We start from the raw sequence: 17,905 nt of genomic DNA, 5'->3' as shown, positions 1-17,905 counted from the left end.
CCAACTTTTTTGGAACAACTAGTTACTGTTTATGAAACATGGTTACACTTCTATGACCCTGAGACAAAACAACAATCCATGCAATGGCGAAACTCAGGTTTTCCAAGGTCAAGGAAATTCAAGACCCAAAGGTCATGGCCACAGTGTTTTGAGATCAGGGAGATGTTATAATCTTCCAAAGGGCCAAACAGTTAATGCAGAATACTACTGTAACTTGTTGTGCAGATTAAAGGGGGCACTGAAAGAAAAAAGGAGAGGGAAGCTGCGGAAAGGAGTTTGCTTTTTACAAGACAATTCACCTGCTCACAAGGCTGGCAAAATGATGAATGTTTTGACACAGTGCATAGACCATCCACCCTTCTCACCAGATCATGCTGCATCTGATTATTTTCTGTTTCTAAACTTTAAAAAAGTTTTAAAGGGCAACAATTTGAGTAATTTGGAGGTTATTGCAATAGCAGAGCAATATTTCAGTGACTAAACATCAAGAGTATTTTTTCAGAGGGTTACAGAAACTTCAGACATGTGTTAAACTTAGGGGTGAATTTCATGGTTCCATGTCATTCCCTTCTTGGTTGTGCTGAGAACTTTTCAGCAACCCCTGGTAATAAATAGAGATGAAGCAGCTTAGAAAGTGTGAGTGTGGCAAAAAAAAAAAAAAGGGCTGGGAGAAAATGGAGAACTACAATGGACTGACTTAACAGGTAGAACAGGAAGGTCAGTGTAAGGTGGGGTAAAGAATGCAACTGAAATGGTTTCACAGATCCCTATATGAGGGGAAAAATGAATGAAATATACATAAATATATGTAATCTAAGAATTAGATTCATCTGAAGAAAGGCATCATCAAAAAGAAAAAAGTTTTAAGTTCAGTTTTGAACATGTAAATGGGAAATCAAGGAGATCCATAAAGCTGAGCCAATTTTATATGTTTCATATTGATCTATTTCAAACCCAAAAAATAAAATGCTTTAAACAAAAAGTGTTATACTCAAAATAACTTGGATGATATCTTGGGAGTAGTCACAATGAGCTGCAGATGTGCCAGTCAGTCAACCTATTTTTAGCAATGTAAAACTATGTTGGCTTCTCTAAAGAGTTTTTACCAAATGGAACAATAACTCCAGTTTTGGCCAAAATCTTAAGTCTTTCTTGATGCCACCTTGGAGAACTGGAAGGGCAAGCTACTTGCTGCAATGATGGAGGATAATGCAATGGCAGCTTGCTCAATGTAAGGATGTTGTACAAGCACTTCTACATTACTATTATAATAAAGCTTGATAAAAAGGAGGCCTGGTGACTTCCTCCTCATCTGCGGCCCTAGTTACATTGGAAAAGGAGGGGAGGGAGGAGGGAAGCAGACTTGAGAAATTCCTAGTTCCAACTCCTTATCTCAAACCTTATTTTTCATCTGCAAACAAGTATCCAAAGAAAGGGACAAGAAAACCAAAAAGCATTCAAATGGCAATAAATTTAAGAAAAACCAGAGCTCCAGGCATCTACAACTGGACTTGAATACTGCTTTATTTTGGTCTATCATCAGTATTAATTTTGGGCTGAATGCCGAGTACTGGAAGGGATGTACTCTCTCTCTACCAGGAAAATAGATGATAATCATTTTAGTGCTGTATAGTGATTACCTTCCTACCTCATCTAGTTCAAAAAACTTAAAATCAATTTTCAGTATAGAATTTCAGTTTAGAATTCTGTGAAATTGAGCATAATTTCCTGAACTGACAGCCAAACTTTGTAGTGTTCCATGTAGCCACCATCCCGTACCAATTACCATGTTAAGCCAGGAAATGAAGGCTGACCTCAAAGGACCTCTTGCCATCTTTTAATCTGACCATCAACAGAACATGCCAAGAGTAAAACACTTCTTACTCCAACTTAAACACAAACAGGCAATTCAAGACAAAATGTACAACTAATACTTTATTTATATTACTATACTTATAAGTTACTTCAGTTACATAAAAACAAGCTGCTTTTTGTCCTTTTCTTTGCATTTCAAAAGAAAATTTCCAATCAACACAGATTATGTGGTGACAAGAACTAGGAATGGTGACATCTCTGTGTCAAGAACAAACCAGACAGAAAGGGTTCTGTGCTACTTATCGACCCCAATAAGGAAATGGCATACTGGCCAGCACAAGCCAGCCCAACACTGAACCTTTAGCATGGGTCACTCTTTCAGATCTTTTTTTTTTTTAACTACCAAAAGCAAGAGAAAAATATAAAAAGATGTTTTTTAAATTAAAAAATAAAGCAAAACAAAGGATATTAAATACATTTGATGTTCTGTCAACAAGAACTTACATAAATGAAAACTCAAATGGTACATCCTGGATTTTTTCTCTTCGTTCAATCCGTTCATTTAACTTCACATATCAGACCTAAAGATGTAAACATAGGAAAAATCTATTACAGCACCTGCACATTTCCCCTAAATATCACTGGAATGGAAAGTTTAAAACCAAAAAAGAAATAAAAAAAGGGGGAGGGGAGAAGTTAACAAGGCTTCATCTAAAATTCTCTCAGTCCTGTTCTCGATGGTTTTCACAAATCCGACGCAGATGCTAAGGTGACCATATATGTAAGTAGAATGCTTTGCATGGTTTTGGAACATTTCAGTGAAGGAAACCTTTATGGAAAGAAACTGAAGTAAAGGCCTCTTCAGGAGTTGTCAGACGGCACATGCTCTTCAAAGCCCTCACTCTCCCGGACGAGAGCCCGTTCCAGAATCACACGGCCTTCTTTATAGCGCTGGCTGTCTTCCGTGGCAAACTCATAGATCCAACCAAGTTTGCTGTTGCAGTTCTTGCAGCTCACATCACGAACCATGTGCCGGCCTGTGAGCATGACCCTGTCCTGGACTTCACTGTACTGCAGATTTACCACCTGGAAAAAAAAACCAAAAGGTATGTAACAAGAGACCAGTTCTTACATCACTGAATTTGAGCAGCATAACTGGCAATGTTTTTACTTTACATAACTCAGCTGGGGATTAATCATTACATTGTGACTCATATTGCGTTCTTAAAAAAAAGATACCAATCTTCAGAGTTTTAGCAAACTTCTCCATTTATTCACTCTCATCATAATGAAACTAAGTAAGTGGGAGCTTTGCTGACTTGGCTCGTTAACTGCACAAAAGTTGCAGGATGAAGTCTGGACAAAAATGTACAACACAGTCATAACAAAGACACAAATGCACCTTTTCTTTTAAACCCAAATTCAAAACATATTGAAAATTAAAGGGGGGATGAAAAAAAGAATCCCAGAATCAGACACAATGATAGGATCATTTTTCTATAAAGAATTCTGTGTACCTGAACAATGCAGAATTTGCATAAAAATCTTCCAAAGTGTCAAGAGGTGGTTGCCATCTCTCAAACTGCATCGGACTTAGGGTATCCATATGGCTCACATTTGAGAGCTGCGTAAAGCAAGATACTGACAACTGCATCAGGAGTGTAGAATCACCTACTGCCTTATAGTTAGGGTTTCTGATTCAGAAATTTGCAGAGTCCCACAGGAGTTTTAAATAGTAAAGACTTGTTTTCAGCACCCTAAATGCAAAGTTCATTAATTGTTAATCTGTTTTTATTATTATACATCTCAAAAACTACAGAGATGAAAATAGTATACGATCATAGCAGCATACAGGGAAAAAGCAACAGGTCTCAGAACAGGGCTTGACAAACCCCAGGCGCCTGGTCACTATGACAAAAAACCAGTCCTGATACCTAGGTTTTGCTCAAAATAAGAGCAGCACACTTGGCAGCCAGCATTAACAATAGATCTTTACCCTCAATCCTTCATGGCACCTCCAGCTTACTTGCACATACATTCATGCATGCACACACTCACCCTAGTGGGTACTGAGTAGCAGCAGAAGCAAAACAAAGTGGCTACACTGCAGGCCACAGCTTGCCACTCAGTACTGTATGTAAAATTTGTATGTTTGAGGGGAGGCAGAGAGAAAAATATTAAGGTAGGGAGGTACCCACTTTAATCGCCGTACTTGAAGGACACAGTACTACTCGAAAGGGTCCAGAGAAGAGTGACTAAAATGGTTAAGGGGCTGGAGGAGTTGTACAGTGAGAGATTAGAGAAACTAGGCCTCTTCTCCATTGAAAAGAGGAGACTGAGAGGGGACATGATTGAAACCTTCAAGATAATGAAGGGAATAGACTTAATAGATAAAGATAGGTTGTTCACCCTCTCCAAGGAAGGGAGAACGAGAGGGTACTCTCTAAAGTTAAAAAGGGATAGATTCCGTACAAACGTAAGTAAGTTCTTTTTCACCCAGAGAGTGGTGGAAAACTGGAACGCTCTTCTGGAGGCTGTCGTAGGGGAAAACACCCTCCAGGGATTCAAGACAAAGTTAGACGAGTTCCTGCAGAACTGGAATGTACACAGGTAGGGCTGGTCTCGGTTAGGGCTCTGGTCTTTGACCTAGGGGCCACCGCGGGAGCGGACTGCTGTGCACGATGGACCACTGGTCTGACCTAGCAGCGGCAATTCTTATGTAGGAATGCTACCAATTGCAGACGAAGCCCTTAAGGAGCATAGTTGCTGAGGTGGTGATTCTTCAGCAGCCGGTTAGTAGGATCAATTAAAAAAAAAAAAAAAAAAAGAGCCTGGATGGGGGGTGGGGAAAGAGGATAGATTCTGAAAGGCTACTGCTAGGGATGAGGACATAACTCCAAGGCTGCTACTAGGATGGCTGGATAGACCTTTAGGTTTTAGATGCTAGAGTGGGAGAACTAGAAGTGGGTTGGGGATAAAACTGCAGCTACTGGGGGCATGTGGGCAAAGGAGAGAGGCTAAGGCTGTAGCTTCCCAACCCCATACACCCTTAGTAGCTGCAGCTTTGGTTTACCTCTCATTGTCCCAACCATAGTCTCAAGTCTCTCTTCGCTGCCAGATAGACTGTACATGGATGAAGGGGAAAGCAGCTTCCTCTTATCTGCTCCTTCTCCAATACTGTATTAAACTTGTTTATTATGCAATTTGAAACTGTGCATATTTATAAATAAATAAACATTCCAGTCATACCAAGGCTGGCTTCCTAGATTATAAGAAACTGCGTTAAGCCCTGTCTTAGACCATATTAAGGAGAGAAATCCAATACAAAAAACTGAAAGGAAAGATGATATTCTGAAACATAAGGAAAAGCAGACTTGGACAGTAAACAAAATAAGTAATTGACAGCATTATTATTTAACCTTCACTCTTGGTAACTTACTAAGGGGGGAGGGAAAGACTTCATATGATCAGGTTCTGAAAATCATATCGAGTTTCCTGAAATATTTACAAGAAAACCTAAATAGAACCTAAAGGAAACAATGGTGTTGTATTCACAGTTCTGTGCAGTGCCTGCATGCCAGCTTTTTTCTGCAGCTGAAGTGAAGGGAAAATAATTTTCTGCCTCATAAACTTCACCAATCAGTCCAATTCACAAGATCTTTGGGCTGTCAATTAGATGAACCCTGACCGAGACCTCCACCCCCACAGAAACTCAAAGCATGATGGGGGGCAGGAAATACACAGCTGGCACCCTGATACCCAGAGAGTTCTTATTCAGGGTGTCCTCAGCCTGTGCTTAAGCCTCTGAGAACGGACCCCAACCTCTGAAGTGGCATACAGCAGGCTGGCCCTAGAGGTCCACCCGAAGGTTTGCCTTATGAAGCTGCACTCCGTCTCAGTGGAATTTGCATTCTTTCCTGAGCAGAGATCCCCTAAATAAGGGATCTCAGGGCACCGATGCAACTGAAAAAGTTAAACTTTTGTCAAAAATAATGGAAAATAAAGCAGAATAGATCAGAAATGCCTCTGAACGGTTCGCTTGCAAAAAGGGGGCACTATACTCTACTGCTATGTGAGAGGTGCTGAAAGCAGAGAGTGGAATTTCTGCCAGACCCGGTTCGTGGGTTGGGATTGAATACCATTCGTACAGAATCTGGAGTGGATGTAACAGAATGGTTGTTTTTAATTTGCCCTGATGATTGTAAACTGGTTTTGAATGACGGACTCTTCAGTAAGTTGGTATAAAATTTTTTAAATAAAGTTAAAAAAAAAACGCTAATTAGGATTATCAAATTGTGCTCCGGCCAACAACAACCTAACATCTGCTCAAATTATACCTCTTTCATTTAACTGCTTTAGATTTCCTACTTCTCAATTCAGCAAATAGCCTGAGGAAGGTTACAAATTCACATATCAAATTTTGTTAATTCATTAGCAAGGGATATGACTAGAAAAATTAGCACTAAAAGCTCACTGGAGGCCAGTAGAGACTTCGCAATATAACCTGGCTTATCAGCACAGTTCAACCTCATCATAGACTTTGCCAAATTATCCCATTTGGAGACATTATTTCAGGCAGCCAACATATTAAAGTTGGTTTTTTTTTAACTTGTCTGGTTTTCGTTAAGTTTTAAAAAGTTATGTGGCACAGAGAAAGTGCAATTTACTGCATTACAATGGATAGCTCCAGAACTAGATGATATTTCCAGCTATTTATGGCAAGGTCTTATAAACAGACAGGCTCCAGCAACAGTGCCAATTAAAGCAGGGCTTATTTCATGAGAATGAAACTATCATGACATTTATCCAAGGTTAAACATAGCCACCTGAAAAGCTATTGCTTCTATAATAGGGGAATAGGCCTATCATTCTTAAACTGGTTTAACTTAATTAAGCACAGGACAATAGGATCATCACCAGGATCCAGATCCCACAAAGGATCCACGGATCCAGCAGACAAGCCTGGATCTCCTGATCTGAGAAGAGCTGCATTGTCAAACAATGGATCAGAGAGGTCAGGATCAGCATCCAGATCCCCCAAATCAGGAGAAGGCAGAACAGTCGCCGGATCTGTCAGAGGTGAGGACACGTCCGAAAGTGCCACGCCACCCAGAGTGCTCTTTTTTTAAAACTCCAAGTACAAAACCTCATGATTTTACAGAAGGTATCTGGCTCCTGGGGTCTAGAGTCACCCTTAGATGACTTAAATTCACATGTCTTAGGCAGCCAGGCTCACTACAGCTCCCCCCCCCCCCCCATCTCCCAGCTGCTCCATACTTCCCAAAGTCCCAAAACACAGCAATTTTAGGAAGTTTCAGGAGAGGAAACACAGGGGAACATGCAGAAACCCAGAAAAACTTACATTTCAACACTGTAATACTTGCTGGAATCCAAGGATGGGTTTCAATATAGACAATTAAGAGATTTTATCTTGTGAATTGAGTTTGGTTGAAACTTTCTTGGAGACAAACCTACGGCTGGTAGGAAAGGCATTGCTGGCTGTATAAAGATTTATTAGCAATGGATACACCAATGTTACAATAAGTCGCTAACTGGGAAAAAGATTTGGGACAAACTTATGAATTTCAACATTGGCTGAAGATGTTTTAATATTTGTTAAATAATCTTGTTGGCTACACCTCTTAATGGTATTATACACCTGATGGTTTAAGATGTATCACACTGGGGATGATTTATGCTGACATAATTGAGGACAGAAGGGGACTAATCATATGTGGCAGTCCTATCCAGTAAATTTCCCTATAATGGGAAAAGCTTCTTAGACAACTTAATGAGTACACCGACGCATATTATCCCCTGCAGGCAGATTGTTATTACACTATAAAACGGTTGGTATTTCTAAAGAAACATACAAATTAGTGACTTGGTGTTCACAGTTACAAAAATCTTGGTGGCCCAATATTGGAAAAGAGCAGTGGCCTACTATTGTTTGGTATCTAAATTAACTGCCTGGAAATATGGGAGAACAACAGCTTTCCATAAGGTAAGCGATGTCTACACAGATTGGACTCCAATCTGTTAACTATACATGCTTATGTCATGGAACTGTGTACTTACTTGGTAGTGGATAAAAGGGGGGGATACTGTTTCTATAAAAATTGATTGAGATACCTCTTGAATAAATTTTCCTATAAATAAAGTGTTTAATAGTGTAATACTTGGTGTTTATGTGTTCAGTTTTAGAGTAAGGGAAACTCACGAACCAGCAGACTATAGATTCAACATTCTGCTTCATACCCATGTCTGGGAAGTCACTCATAGTGAAGTGACCTGAACGGTGGCAAAGGCTTTCATGCACAGGACTTCTTTCAGGCTCCAGAAGGCCTTTCAAAGCTGTCACTTGACAGGAAGTTTTGCTTCTTTTCCTCTAGAAGAGAAACCACAACTGAACAAAATGATCATGTTACTGCATTATAAAATTCTAGGCTTTTCAGGAAGCTTTTACAGTTTCATTAGAGATTCTATTGTCATAAAATGTTATTTATTAAGCTGATAGGATGGTATTTATGCTATTCAGAATACTATAAACAAATATTAATTTTATTGGATTATATTTTGGATTTTTTTTTTGGGGGGGGGAGTATAAATGAATTTATTAAATTCTTACATTTTCTTAATATATTTTATTTTTATGGAACTTATCAAAATCTGCATGAGCAAATTGCCTGTGTCTGAATTCAAGAAAGTGTGATATAGGCGTGTGGGATTTCTTAGAGAGAGGAGGAAAAATGGTTACTGCAGATGGGCTCACTGGATGGGCCATTTGGCCTTTATCTGCCATCATGTTTCTCTGTTTCTATCTTAGCCCCTGTGAAAGTGCTACAAATAATATGAAAATTTCTTGAATTGGGGAAAAAAACATCCCATAAGCCAGTACATTTGAGTACCTAAAATTCAGAAAAGGCAAATTTAAAAAAAATCTGCCTTACGGAGAACAAAACTAAGAAACAAAAGTACAAATTTGCTGAACAAATCACCAAAGAAAAGCATAAAAACTAGAGTGAAAAAGGAAGGAGAAATTTTCTGCTCCTAAAACTTTGGCTGGTATCCAAGTTTCTAAAAATATCTCCTAAGTTTATGGTATGTGACCTCAGTTGCTCACTCACATCCATAGCATGTTGGAGAGATCCTCCCAGCTGATTCATTTGAGTCAGCTTACTTCCTCCTTTCATGGAGAGGAGGGATATGCTGTCTGCTATGGGTGTAGCCACACATGGGGCCTTGCTGGCCATATGTTTCCACTGAATCAACATTCCATGGACACAGTTTCTGCCCAGTATATGCTTTAGAATTATCTGGTTGTTTACTAGCATTAGAAGAGATGGAAAACATACTTAGTTTCTTTGCGAAAAACAGCAAGAAAAACACACTGAAGCATCTCATATTGTAGAAACTTGTTTCATGAAACCTGGATAATCAAAACACTTCTTTGTATTCAGAGTTCACCAGGCAAACCTTTTAAAGAGTTGTTTTATGCCTTCTTGTAACATTCAAGAGGTTTATACAACGAAATGCCATTCAAACAAAGAACAAAATTAGGAAACAGCCAAGAGGTTTTGATAGCTCAGATTTCTTCCGACAGGTCAAACTAATTGCTAATTCTTAAAAAGAAGCATACACAAGAGCACTGTTCTCTCACAATAGGAGGAATTATGAGAAGAGCTCAAATAAAAGCTATAATGTATTCTTTCTCCCCTTTGCTTTAGAACAAGCATGTCAAACTCACAAGCTGACATAGGCCAAATAAACAAGGTTTAAGTTTATGTGGCCGCAAAAACATAATTTTTCATAGAAATTGAGGATTATTTCAAAAAGTACAGTATAAAAAAAGAACAAAAGCAATAATAAAATTAATGTTTTCTTCCTGACATTTGGCATCTCTTCTCTGCTACTATTTTTCCTATTTCAGGGGAAATCTTGTCCACAGTGATTACTTTTAAAAACTGACCCAAGGTGAATGTCAGTAATTCTGGATCCGATAGGAGACTTATTTCCTTTCATAAGTGTAAATAACTATTCGCACCGATAAGTACTTCCAAACATTTAAATAATTTCATATGCAAATTTTCGAGTATTTTCAAACCGGGCTGGCAAATATTTGTAAAATTCAAGCAAGACAACTTCACCGTATTTTGTCTTCAAATCTGAATCGCATAGGATCTCAATTACTTCCATTTGCATATGATTAGGTACCAAGTCTATATTTATTGAGAATAATCGAAGAAAACAAAGAAAACTTTGTTTTCCAAAGATTTAAAATTTGCAAATCTTGTTTCAAACACAGTACTAAGGCTTAAAATGTTTTCTACGTATTTTTGATACGATGCAATTTCACCTAAACTTGATTTGTTTATGTTGCATGTCAGAAAGTGTGTTAAATCTTCATTTTTCAAGTGTTTTCCCCAAAGAACTAGCTTACATTGGAATGCTTTAACTTGAGAAGCAGAACAGTATATCTACTAGGGCAGACGTCAATGTAGTCTGAGCCCTGCTTTAACTTGATGAACCTGGTCTTCTGGCTAACAGTTGGACTGAGGCCAGATGTAGGGGATGGTGGGAGTGGGACAGAGTGACCTATCGGTGCCAGGAAAAATGATGAGACTATTATAACATGCAATTACTAAGCATGGATTAACATAGGCATGGATTAATGGGACAAAACCAACATGGACCAAGCCAAGGGAAATATTGAATTACAAATCTGCTACATTTCTTTGAAGAGATAAACATGTGGATAAAGGTGAGATGGTTGATGTTGCGGAGCTGGATTTTCAGAAGGCATTTGATAAAGCACAGTTACTTACCGTAACAGGTGTTATCCAGGGACAGCAGGCAGATATTCTTAACGCATGGGTGACGTCACCGACGGAGCCCCGGTACGGACACTTTTAACTATAAAGTTCTAGTTGGCCGCACCGCGCATGCGCGAGTGCCTCCCAGTTAAGATAAGCCAGCTAAGAAGCCAACCCGGGGAGGTGGGTGGGACGTAAGAATATCTGCCTGCTGTCCCTGGATAACACCTGTTACGGTAAGTAACTGTGCTTTATCCCAGGACAAGCAGGCAGCATATTCTTAACGCATGGGTGACCTCCAAGCTAACAGAGAGGGAGGAGGGATGGTTGGCCATTAGGAAAATAAATTTTGTAACACAGATTGGCCGAAGTGTCCATCCCGTCTGGAGAAGGCATCCAGACAGTAGTGGGTAGCGAACGTGTGAACTGAGGACCAAGTGGCAGCCTTGCAGATCTCCTCGATGGGCGTGGAGCGGAGGAAAGCCACAGAAGCAGCCATAGCTCTGACCCTGTGGGCCGTGACAGCACCTTCCAGTGAGAGACCAGCCCGAGCATAACAGAACGCAATGCAGGCAGCAAGCCAGTTGGAAAGCGTCCGTTTGGAGACAGGACGACCTAGACGGTTAGGGTCGAAGGACAAAAAGAGTTGAGGTGACGAGCGGTGGGCCCTGGTACGGTTAAGGTAGTATGCAAGGGCGCGCTTACAGTCCAGCGTGTGTAACACCAGTTCCCCAGGATGAGAATGGGGCTTAGGGAAAAAGACAGGCAACACAATGGATTGGTTGAGGTGGAAGTCCGAGACCACCTTGGGAAGGAATTTAGGATGGGTACGCAGAACCACCTTGTCATGGTGAAAAACAGTGAAAGGTGGGTCGGCAACCAGTGCATGCAGCTCACTAACCCTCCTGGCAGAGGTGATGGCAATGAGGAAAAGCACCTTCCATGTCAGAAATTTGAGTGAAGTAGTGGCAAGAGGCTCAAACGGAGGTTTCATGAGGGCTGATAAAACCACATTCAGGTCCCAGACGACTGGAGGAGGCTTCAGAGGTGGTTTGACATTGAAGAGGCCTCTCATGAATCGGGAAACCAGGGGATGAGCCGTAAGCGGTTTTCCGAGGATAGGCTCATGAAACGCAGTGATGGCACTGAGGTGGACTCTGATTGAGGTAGGCTTGAGGCCAGCATCGGATAGAGAGCAAATAGTCCAGTACAGTTTCCACCGCCAATGAGGTGGGATCGTGGTGATGCAGTAGACACCAAGAGGAGAACCTGGTCCACTTCTGATGGTAACATTGGAGGGTGGCTGGTTTCCTGGAGGCATCCAAAATGCGACGGACAGGCTGAGACAGATTCTCTGGAGAGGTCAGCCCGAGAGAAACCAAGCTGTCAGGTGGAGCGAGGACAGATTGGGATGTAGTAGAGACTGATGCTGCTGTGTAAGTAGAGTAGGAAACACAGGAAGAGGAATGGGCTCCCTGGAGCTGAGCTGGAGCAGGAGGGAGAACCAGTGTTGGCGAGGCCACCGAGGAGCGATGAGAATCACGGTGGCTCTGTCCCTGCGGAGTTTGAATAACGTTCGCAACATCAGAGGTAGTGGAGGAAAGGCATAGAGGAACCGATCCGTCCAGTCGAGCAGGAATGCATCCGGGGCCAGACGATGAGGAGAGAAGAGTCTGGAACAGAACTGGGGCAGCTGATGGTTGTGAGGAGCTGCAAAGAAGTCCACCTGAGGAGTGCCCCAGCGAGCAAAGATGGAGCGGAATGTGGGAGGATCCAGAGTCCACTCGTGAGGTTGAAGGATGCGGCTGAGATTGTCAGCCAGGGAGTTCTGTTCGCCCTGGATATAGACAGCCTTGAGGAAGAGACTTTGGGCCGTGGCCCAGGTCCAGATGCGGATGGCCTCCTGACAGAGGAGGGGAGATCCGGTGCCGCCTTGCTTGTTTATGTAGTACATGGCGACTTGGTTGTCTGTGCACAGGAGAAGAACCTGAGGGTAGAGAAGGTGCTGGAAGGCCTTGAGAGCATAGAACATGGCCCTGAGTTCCAGGAAATTGATGTGATGTTGACGCTCCTGATGGGTCCAGAGTCCCTGAGTGCGAAGATCTCCCAGGTGAGCTCCCCATGCATAGGGGGAGGCATCTGTGGTTATGATCATGGAGTGAGGGGGTAGATGAAAGAGTAGACCCCTGGAAAGATTGGAGGAGTTCAACCACCATTTAAGAGATAGCTGAAGAGACGATGTCACAGAGATGGGATGAGAAAGAGGATCCGTGGTCTGTGACCATTGGTTGGCTAGAGTCCACTGAGGTGTCCTGAGGTGGAGTCGTGCCAGAGGAAGTACATGGACCGTCGAGGCCATGTGGCCCAGGAGGACCATCATCTGCCGAGCTGGGATGGTTTGATGAAGGAACACCTGACGACAGAGGTGGAGCAGGGTCCGTTGTCGGTCGGAGGGGAGAAACGCCCTCATCAGAGTGGTGTCGAGAACTGCGCCAATGAACTGAAGTCGCTGTGTGGGAAGTAGGTGCGACTTGGGGTAGTTGATCTCGAACCCCAGTAGATGGAGGAGCGAGATGGTGTGATGAGTGGCTTGTAGCACAAGCGGAGATGTAGGCGCTTTCACCAACCAATCGTCCAAGTAGGGGAACACCTGGAGGTCGTGAGACCTGAGGAAGGCCGCCACCACAATAAGGCACTTGGTGAACACCCTGGGTGATGATGCGAGGCCAAAGGGTAGCACTTTGTACTGATAGTGACGGTGCTGTATCTGAAACCGTAGGTAGCGACGTGAAGTCGGATTGATTGGGATGTGAGTGTAGGCCTCTTTGAGGTCCAGGGAACATAGCCAGTCGTGTTGAGAGAGAAGAGGGTAAAGCGTGGCAAGGGAGAGCATTCTGAACTTCTCCTTGACCAGACACTTGTTGAGGTCCCTGAGATCGAGGATGGGACGGAGGTCTCCTGTCTTCTTGGGAACCAGGAAGTAGCGGGAGTAGAATCCCTGATCCCTTTGGTCCGGAGGCACCTCTTCGATGGCATTGAGAAGAAGGAGGGATTTGACCTCCCTCAGGAGGAGGGGGGTTTGGGAGGAGTGAGAAGCAGACTCTACGGGAGGATTGTCTGGAGGAAGAGTCTGGAAGTTGAGAGAGTAGCCGTGGCGAATGATGTTGAGGACCCATTGGTCTGATGTGATGACCTCCCAACGGCTGAGGAAGATTTGGAGGCGACCTCCGATAGGCTGAGGAAGGGGCAATGATGGTGGGAGACTGGCTATGCCCTGGAGGAAAAAGTCAAAAGGGCTGAGATGGTTTTGACGGAGGGAGAGGCTTGGCAGGTTGGTGAGACTGTGAGCGAGCCTGAGTTTGATGCTGTTGATGAGGTCGGCGAGGCTGCTGTTGAGGCGGGTTGAGAGGTCTGGCCGAGAACCTGCGTTGGTAGGAAGACTGCTGTTTGTAGGGGCGAGCAGGCTTCACCAGGGTGTCTCACCTGGTCTCGTGAGCCGAGAGTTTCTGGGTGGTTGAGTCCAGGGACTCCCCGAAGAGTTCATCACCAAGACAAGGTGCATTAGCCAGGCGGTCTTGGTGGTTAATGTCGAGGTTAGAAACTCTCAGCCAGGCCAGACGCCGCATGGCAACAGCCATGGCAGACGCTCGAGAGGTCAGCTCAAATGAGTCATAAATGGAGCGCACCATGAATTTCCGGAGTTGGAGTAGACTGGAAATTTGTTGTTGAAAAAGAGGTACCTTACGTTCAGGGATGTATTTTTGTAAGGCGGAGAGTTGTTGCACCAGATGCTTCATGTAGAAGGAGAAGTGAAAGGTGTAATTATTTGCCCTGTTGGCCAGCATTGCATTCTGGAAAAGGTGCTTGCCAAACTTATCCATAGTTTTTCCCTCTCTGCCAGGAGGGGTGGAGGCATAGACACTGGAGCCCTGAGTTTTCTTTAAGGTGGACTCCACCAGGAGAGATTCATGGGGCAATTGAGGCTTGTCAAACCCTGGGATGGGAATGACCCGATACAAGCTATCCAATTTGCGAGGGGCCCCAGAGACAGTGAGGGGGTTCTCCCAGTTCTTATAAAAAGTTTCCCGTAGGATATCATGTACGGGTAACTTGAGGAATTCCTTGGGAGGTTGCTCAAAGTCTAGGGCATCGAGAAAGGCCTGTGACTTTTTAGAGTCTGACTCTAAGGGAATGGAAAGAGCAGCAGACATCTCCCTGAGGAATTTGGTGAACGAGGACTGTTCAGGTTTTGAAACGGTATCAGTCACTGAAGGTTCCTCGTCCGTGGAGGAAGCGTCTTCCTCAGTACCATGTGGGGATTCTTCCCATAAGTCTGGGTCCCTGATGTCGGGGTGCGCACGGCGGGACATCGGTGTGGAGGGCTCGGCATGGCGGGTTTTGGAGAGAGACTTGCCAGAGCAGACCGAGGCGGTACCGGGTGAGGAAGACCGGTGCCGTACCTGGTACCGAGAAGGATCGGCATCAGAGCGGGTCTGTACCGTAGGCTCAGCCGATAGGACCGGCATGGAAGTGTTGAGCGGTACCGAGGGGGTCGACACCGATGGAACGGTGCGAGGCTCGGACCGGTCCCGTACCGGAAGGTGCGGTGCCAGTAACGCCGGCAACAGTTGTTGGAGTTGTTGCTGCAGCTGCTCCTATACTGGGTTTGGAGTATGGCCGCAATGCGGTCGTCCAGTGGGGGCACCGGTACCGCTTTTTTCTTTTTCGGTACCATAGGTGCCGCTCTACGCTCCGGCGATGAGGAGGCCGATGACGAGGCACTCACCGATATCGGAGCGGAGCGTTTGCGGGGTCGATGCGGTGCCGGGGTTGCCGGTGTCGCAACCGTGGTAGGAGGGCGCTCAAGGGAAGTGGAAGGCTTCTTAGCTGGCTTACCTGGGGCCAGCGACCCCGAAGAAGGATCCGGTGGAGTCGAAGTAGTCGGTGTCGACTTTTGCGGTGCCGTCGACATCGCGGTAGATTCCATGGCAGATCCGGTACCGAATAGAATATTTTGCTGGATCTGCCTATTTTTTAAAGTGCGCTTTTTAAGCGTAGCACAGCGGGTGCAGGTGTCCGCCTGATGCTCTGGACCCAAGCACTGCAGGCACCAATTGTGCGGGTCGGTAAGAGAGATCGGGCGTGCACACCGCTGGCACTTCTTAAAGCCCGGTTGAGGGGGCATGAAGGGAAACACGGCCTCCGCAAAATCAAAGCCGGAGGCCTGTATGGTGGCAACAGGCCCCGCCGGGGCCGGCCCAAAAAAATAAAGAAAACTCGACGAGTTTTTTTTTTTTTTTAAAAGAAAATTAACGGGATCCGAAAGGAAAAAAATGAAAAAAGTACGCGAGCGGGAAGGCAGAACTAAGTTTTCAATAGCCGTTGAAACACATGCGACTTCTTCGCTCCGCGGAAACGAAGAAACTGGGGACCACGCACTCCTCCGTCGGGCGGGAAGGCACTCACGCATGTGCGGTGCGGCCAACTAGAACTTTCTAGTTAAAAGTGTCCGTACCGGGGCTCCATCGGTGACGTCACCCATGCGTTAAGAATATGCTGCCTGCTTGTCCTGGGATAAAGTATCTAATGAACAACTCCTGAGACATTGCTCTATTATAGATTAAGAACTGGTTTAAAAGATAGAAAATGTCAATATTCTCAATAGAGAAAGATGGGGTTTGGGTCTCCCCAGGGGTCTGTGCTGGGACTTCAGAGTAGCAATGACTACCTCCGTGTATCCCTTAAATGTTAATGCCACACACTCACGAGCTATGTACAACTCCCCTGTCACTGGGAAGAAAGGTGCGCTTAGTCACCTTGGGCTGCCCCAAAAGCTGCTGACACTCCTGCGTCAGTTAATACAAGTGGGACATAGCTTTAACATGCTTCAAAGTACCTTCCGGCGAGTCAAACTGCTCAGAGACCAGAAAACTCATATCCGGATGCCAGGGAAAGGTCGCAGAGTGTGAGTGCTTACTACAAAGCCAAGAAGAAGAAATAGTGAATGGAGCTGAGTCAGTAAGTTCAATTCCTGCAAAGATAAGGCAGAGCCGCAAACTTAATTAAGCACAGGACAATAGGATCATCACCAGGATCCAGATCCCACAAAGGATCCACGGATCCAGCACACAAGCCTGGATCCCCTGATCTGAGAAGAGCTGCATTGTCAAACAATGGATCAGAGAGGTCAGGATCAGCATCCAGATCTCCCAAATCAGGAGAAGGCAGAACAGTCGCCGGATCTGTTAGAGGTGAGGACATGTCCGAAAGTGCCATGCCACCCAAAAACATCCTGGGGGAAAGAAAACTGCTCAGGAGAACATGCTTTTTCTTTTTTTTAAACTCAGAGTACAAAACCTCATGATTTTACAGAAGGTATCTGGCTCCTGGGGTCTAGAGTCACCCTTAGATGACTTAAATTCACATGTCTTAGGCTGCAGAGGGTCCGCAGCCAGGCTGACTGAAGAACCAACCATGCTGAGACCCGAAAGTAATGGAGGCCGCCCCAATGGGCTGGCTGAGTGTCTGATCACCTGCTTCTGTGGGGGGAAAGCTAAACCACTCACTACAGCTCCCCCCCCCACCTCTCAGCTGCTCCATACTTCCCAAAGTCCAAAAACACAGCAATTTTAGGAAGTTTCAGGAGAGGGAACACAGGGGAACATGCAGAAACCCAGAAAAACCCACTTTTTAAAATTTTCCCGACGTCTCTCATAAGCTGTCAGCTCCTTGTACTCACTGTGACCCAATACACTGGACTCTCCCTGCTCACTATCTCTCTCAGTAGCTGTAGAAGAATTCACTGCCACAATGCTGGGAATGCTCTCACAAAGCTGATCTTTGGGCTGCCAGTCAGACTCCACTGTCTGACTATGCCTCCACCCCAGCGGACCATCGGATGCGCACCAGGATGGGCGGAGGCACGAAAATGCAGCCTGAACACCACTGAGCCCCCTAAGCGTGCCAAACAGTGTGCGCTCGACCCCTGCTTAACAGAAGCAGGGACAGCCCTGAGCTCCAAGGTAAACTATGCAGACTGGCTAACAGCTACCCAAAAAGGGATCGGCCTGTCAGCTACAGATCGAAGTCTGAAGTCTCAAGCAGGCAGAGCTCCAAAATTGCTTCAAAGGCGAAATTACACGAAAAGGGGACATTACATCAAATTTAAAACAATAAAATGGGGAGAGCAGAACACACACAACTGCAGACATGCTTGCAGAAGGAAAGACTGTAGAGGGCGCTAAACCGATCGAAGAAATACTACAGAGGCAGAGTGA

The 17,905-nt window shown here is 44.5% G+C and overlaps 1 protein-coding gene across 5 annotated transcripts in view; it reads right to left on the bottom strand.

The window, feature by feature from the left end:
- Nucleotides 1–1,920: 1,920 nt before the first annotated feature.
- YPEL5 (yippee like 5) overlaps nucleotides 1,921–17,905 on the bottom strand; it is a 30,640-nt gene continuing 14,655 nt past the window's right edge. For all 5 annotated transcript variants that reach the window (XM_033939169.1, XM_033939170.1, XM_033939166.1 and 2 more), the window contains exon 3: nucleotides 1,921–2,901. In XM_033939169.1, the coding sequence (XP_033795060.1) occupies nucleotides 2,677–2,901 (225 nt within the window). In that variant the 3' untranslated portion in view covers nucleotides 1,921–2,676. The remainder of the gene's footprint in view (nucleotides 2,902–17,905) is intronic.

Source organism: Geotrypetes seraphini, chromosome 3, assembly GCF_902459505.1.
Source record: "Geotrypetes seraphini chromosome 3, aGeoSer1.1, whole genome shotgun sequence".
NCBI classification, from domain to species: Eukaryota; Metazoa; Chordata; class Amphibia; order Gymnophiona; family Dermophiidae; genus Geotrypetes; species Geotrypetes seraphini.
Note: the sequence above shows the minus strand (reverse complement) of the source record. Positions and strands in the feature narration are given on the sequence as shown.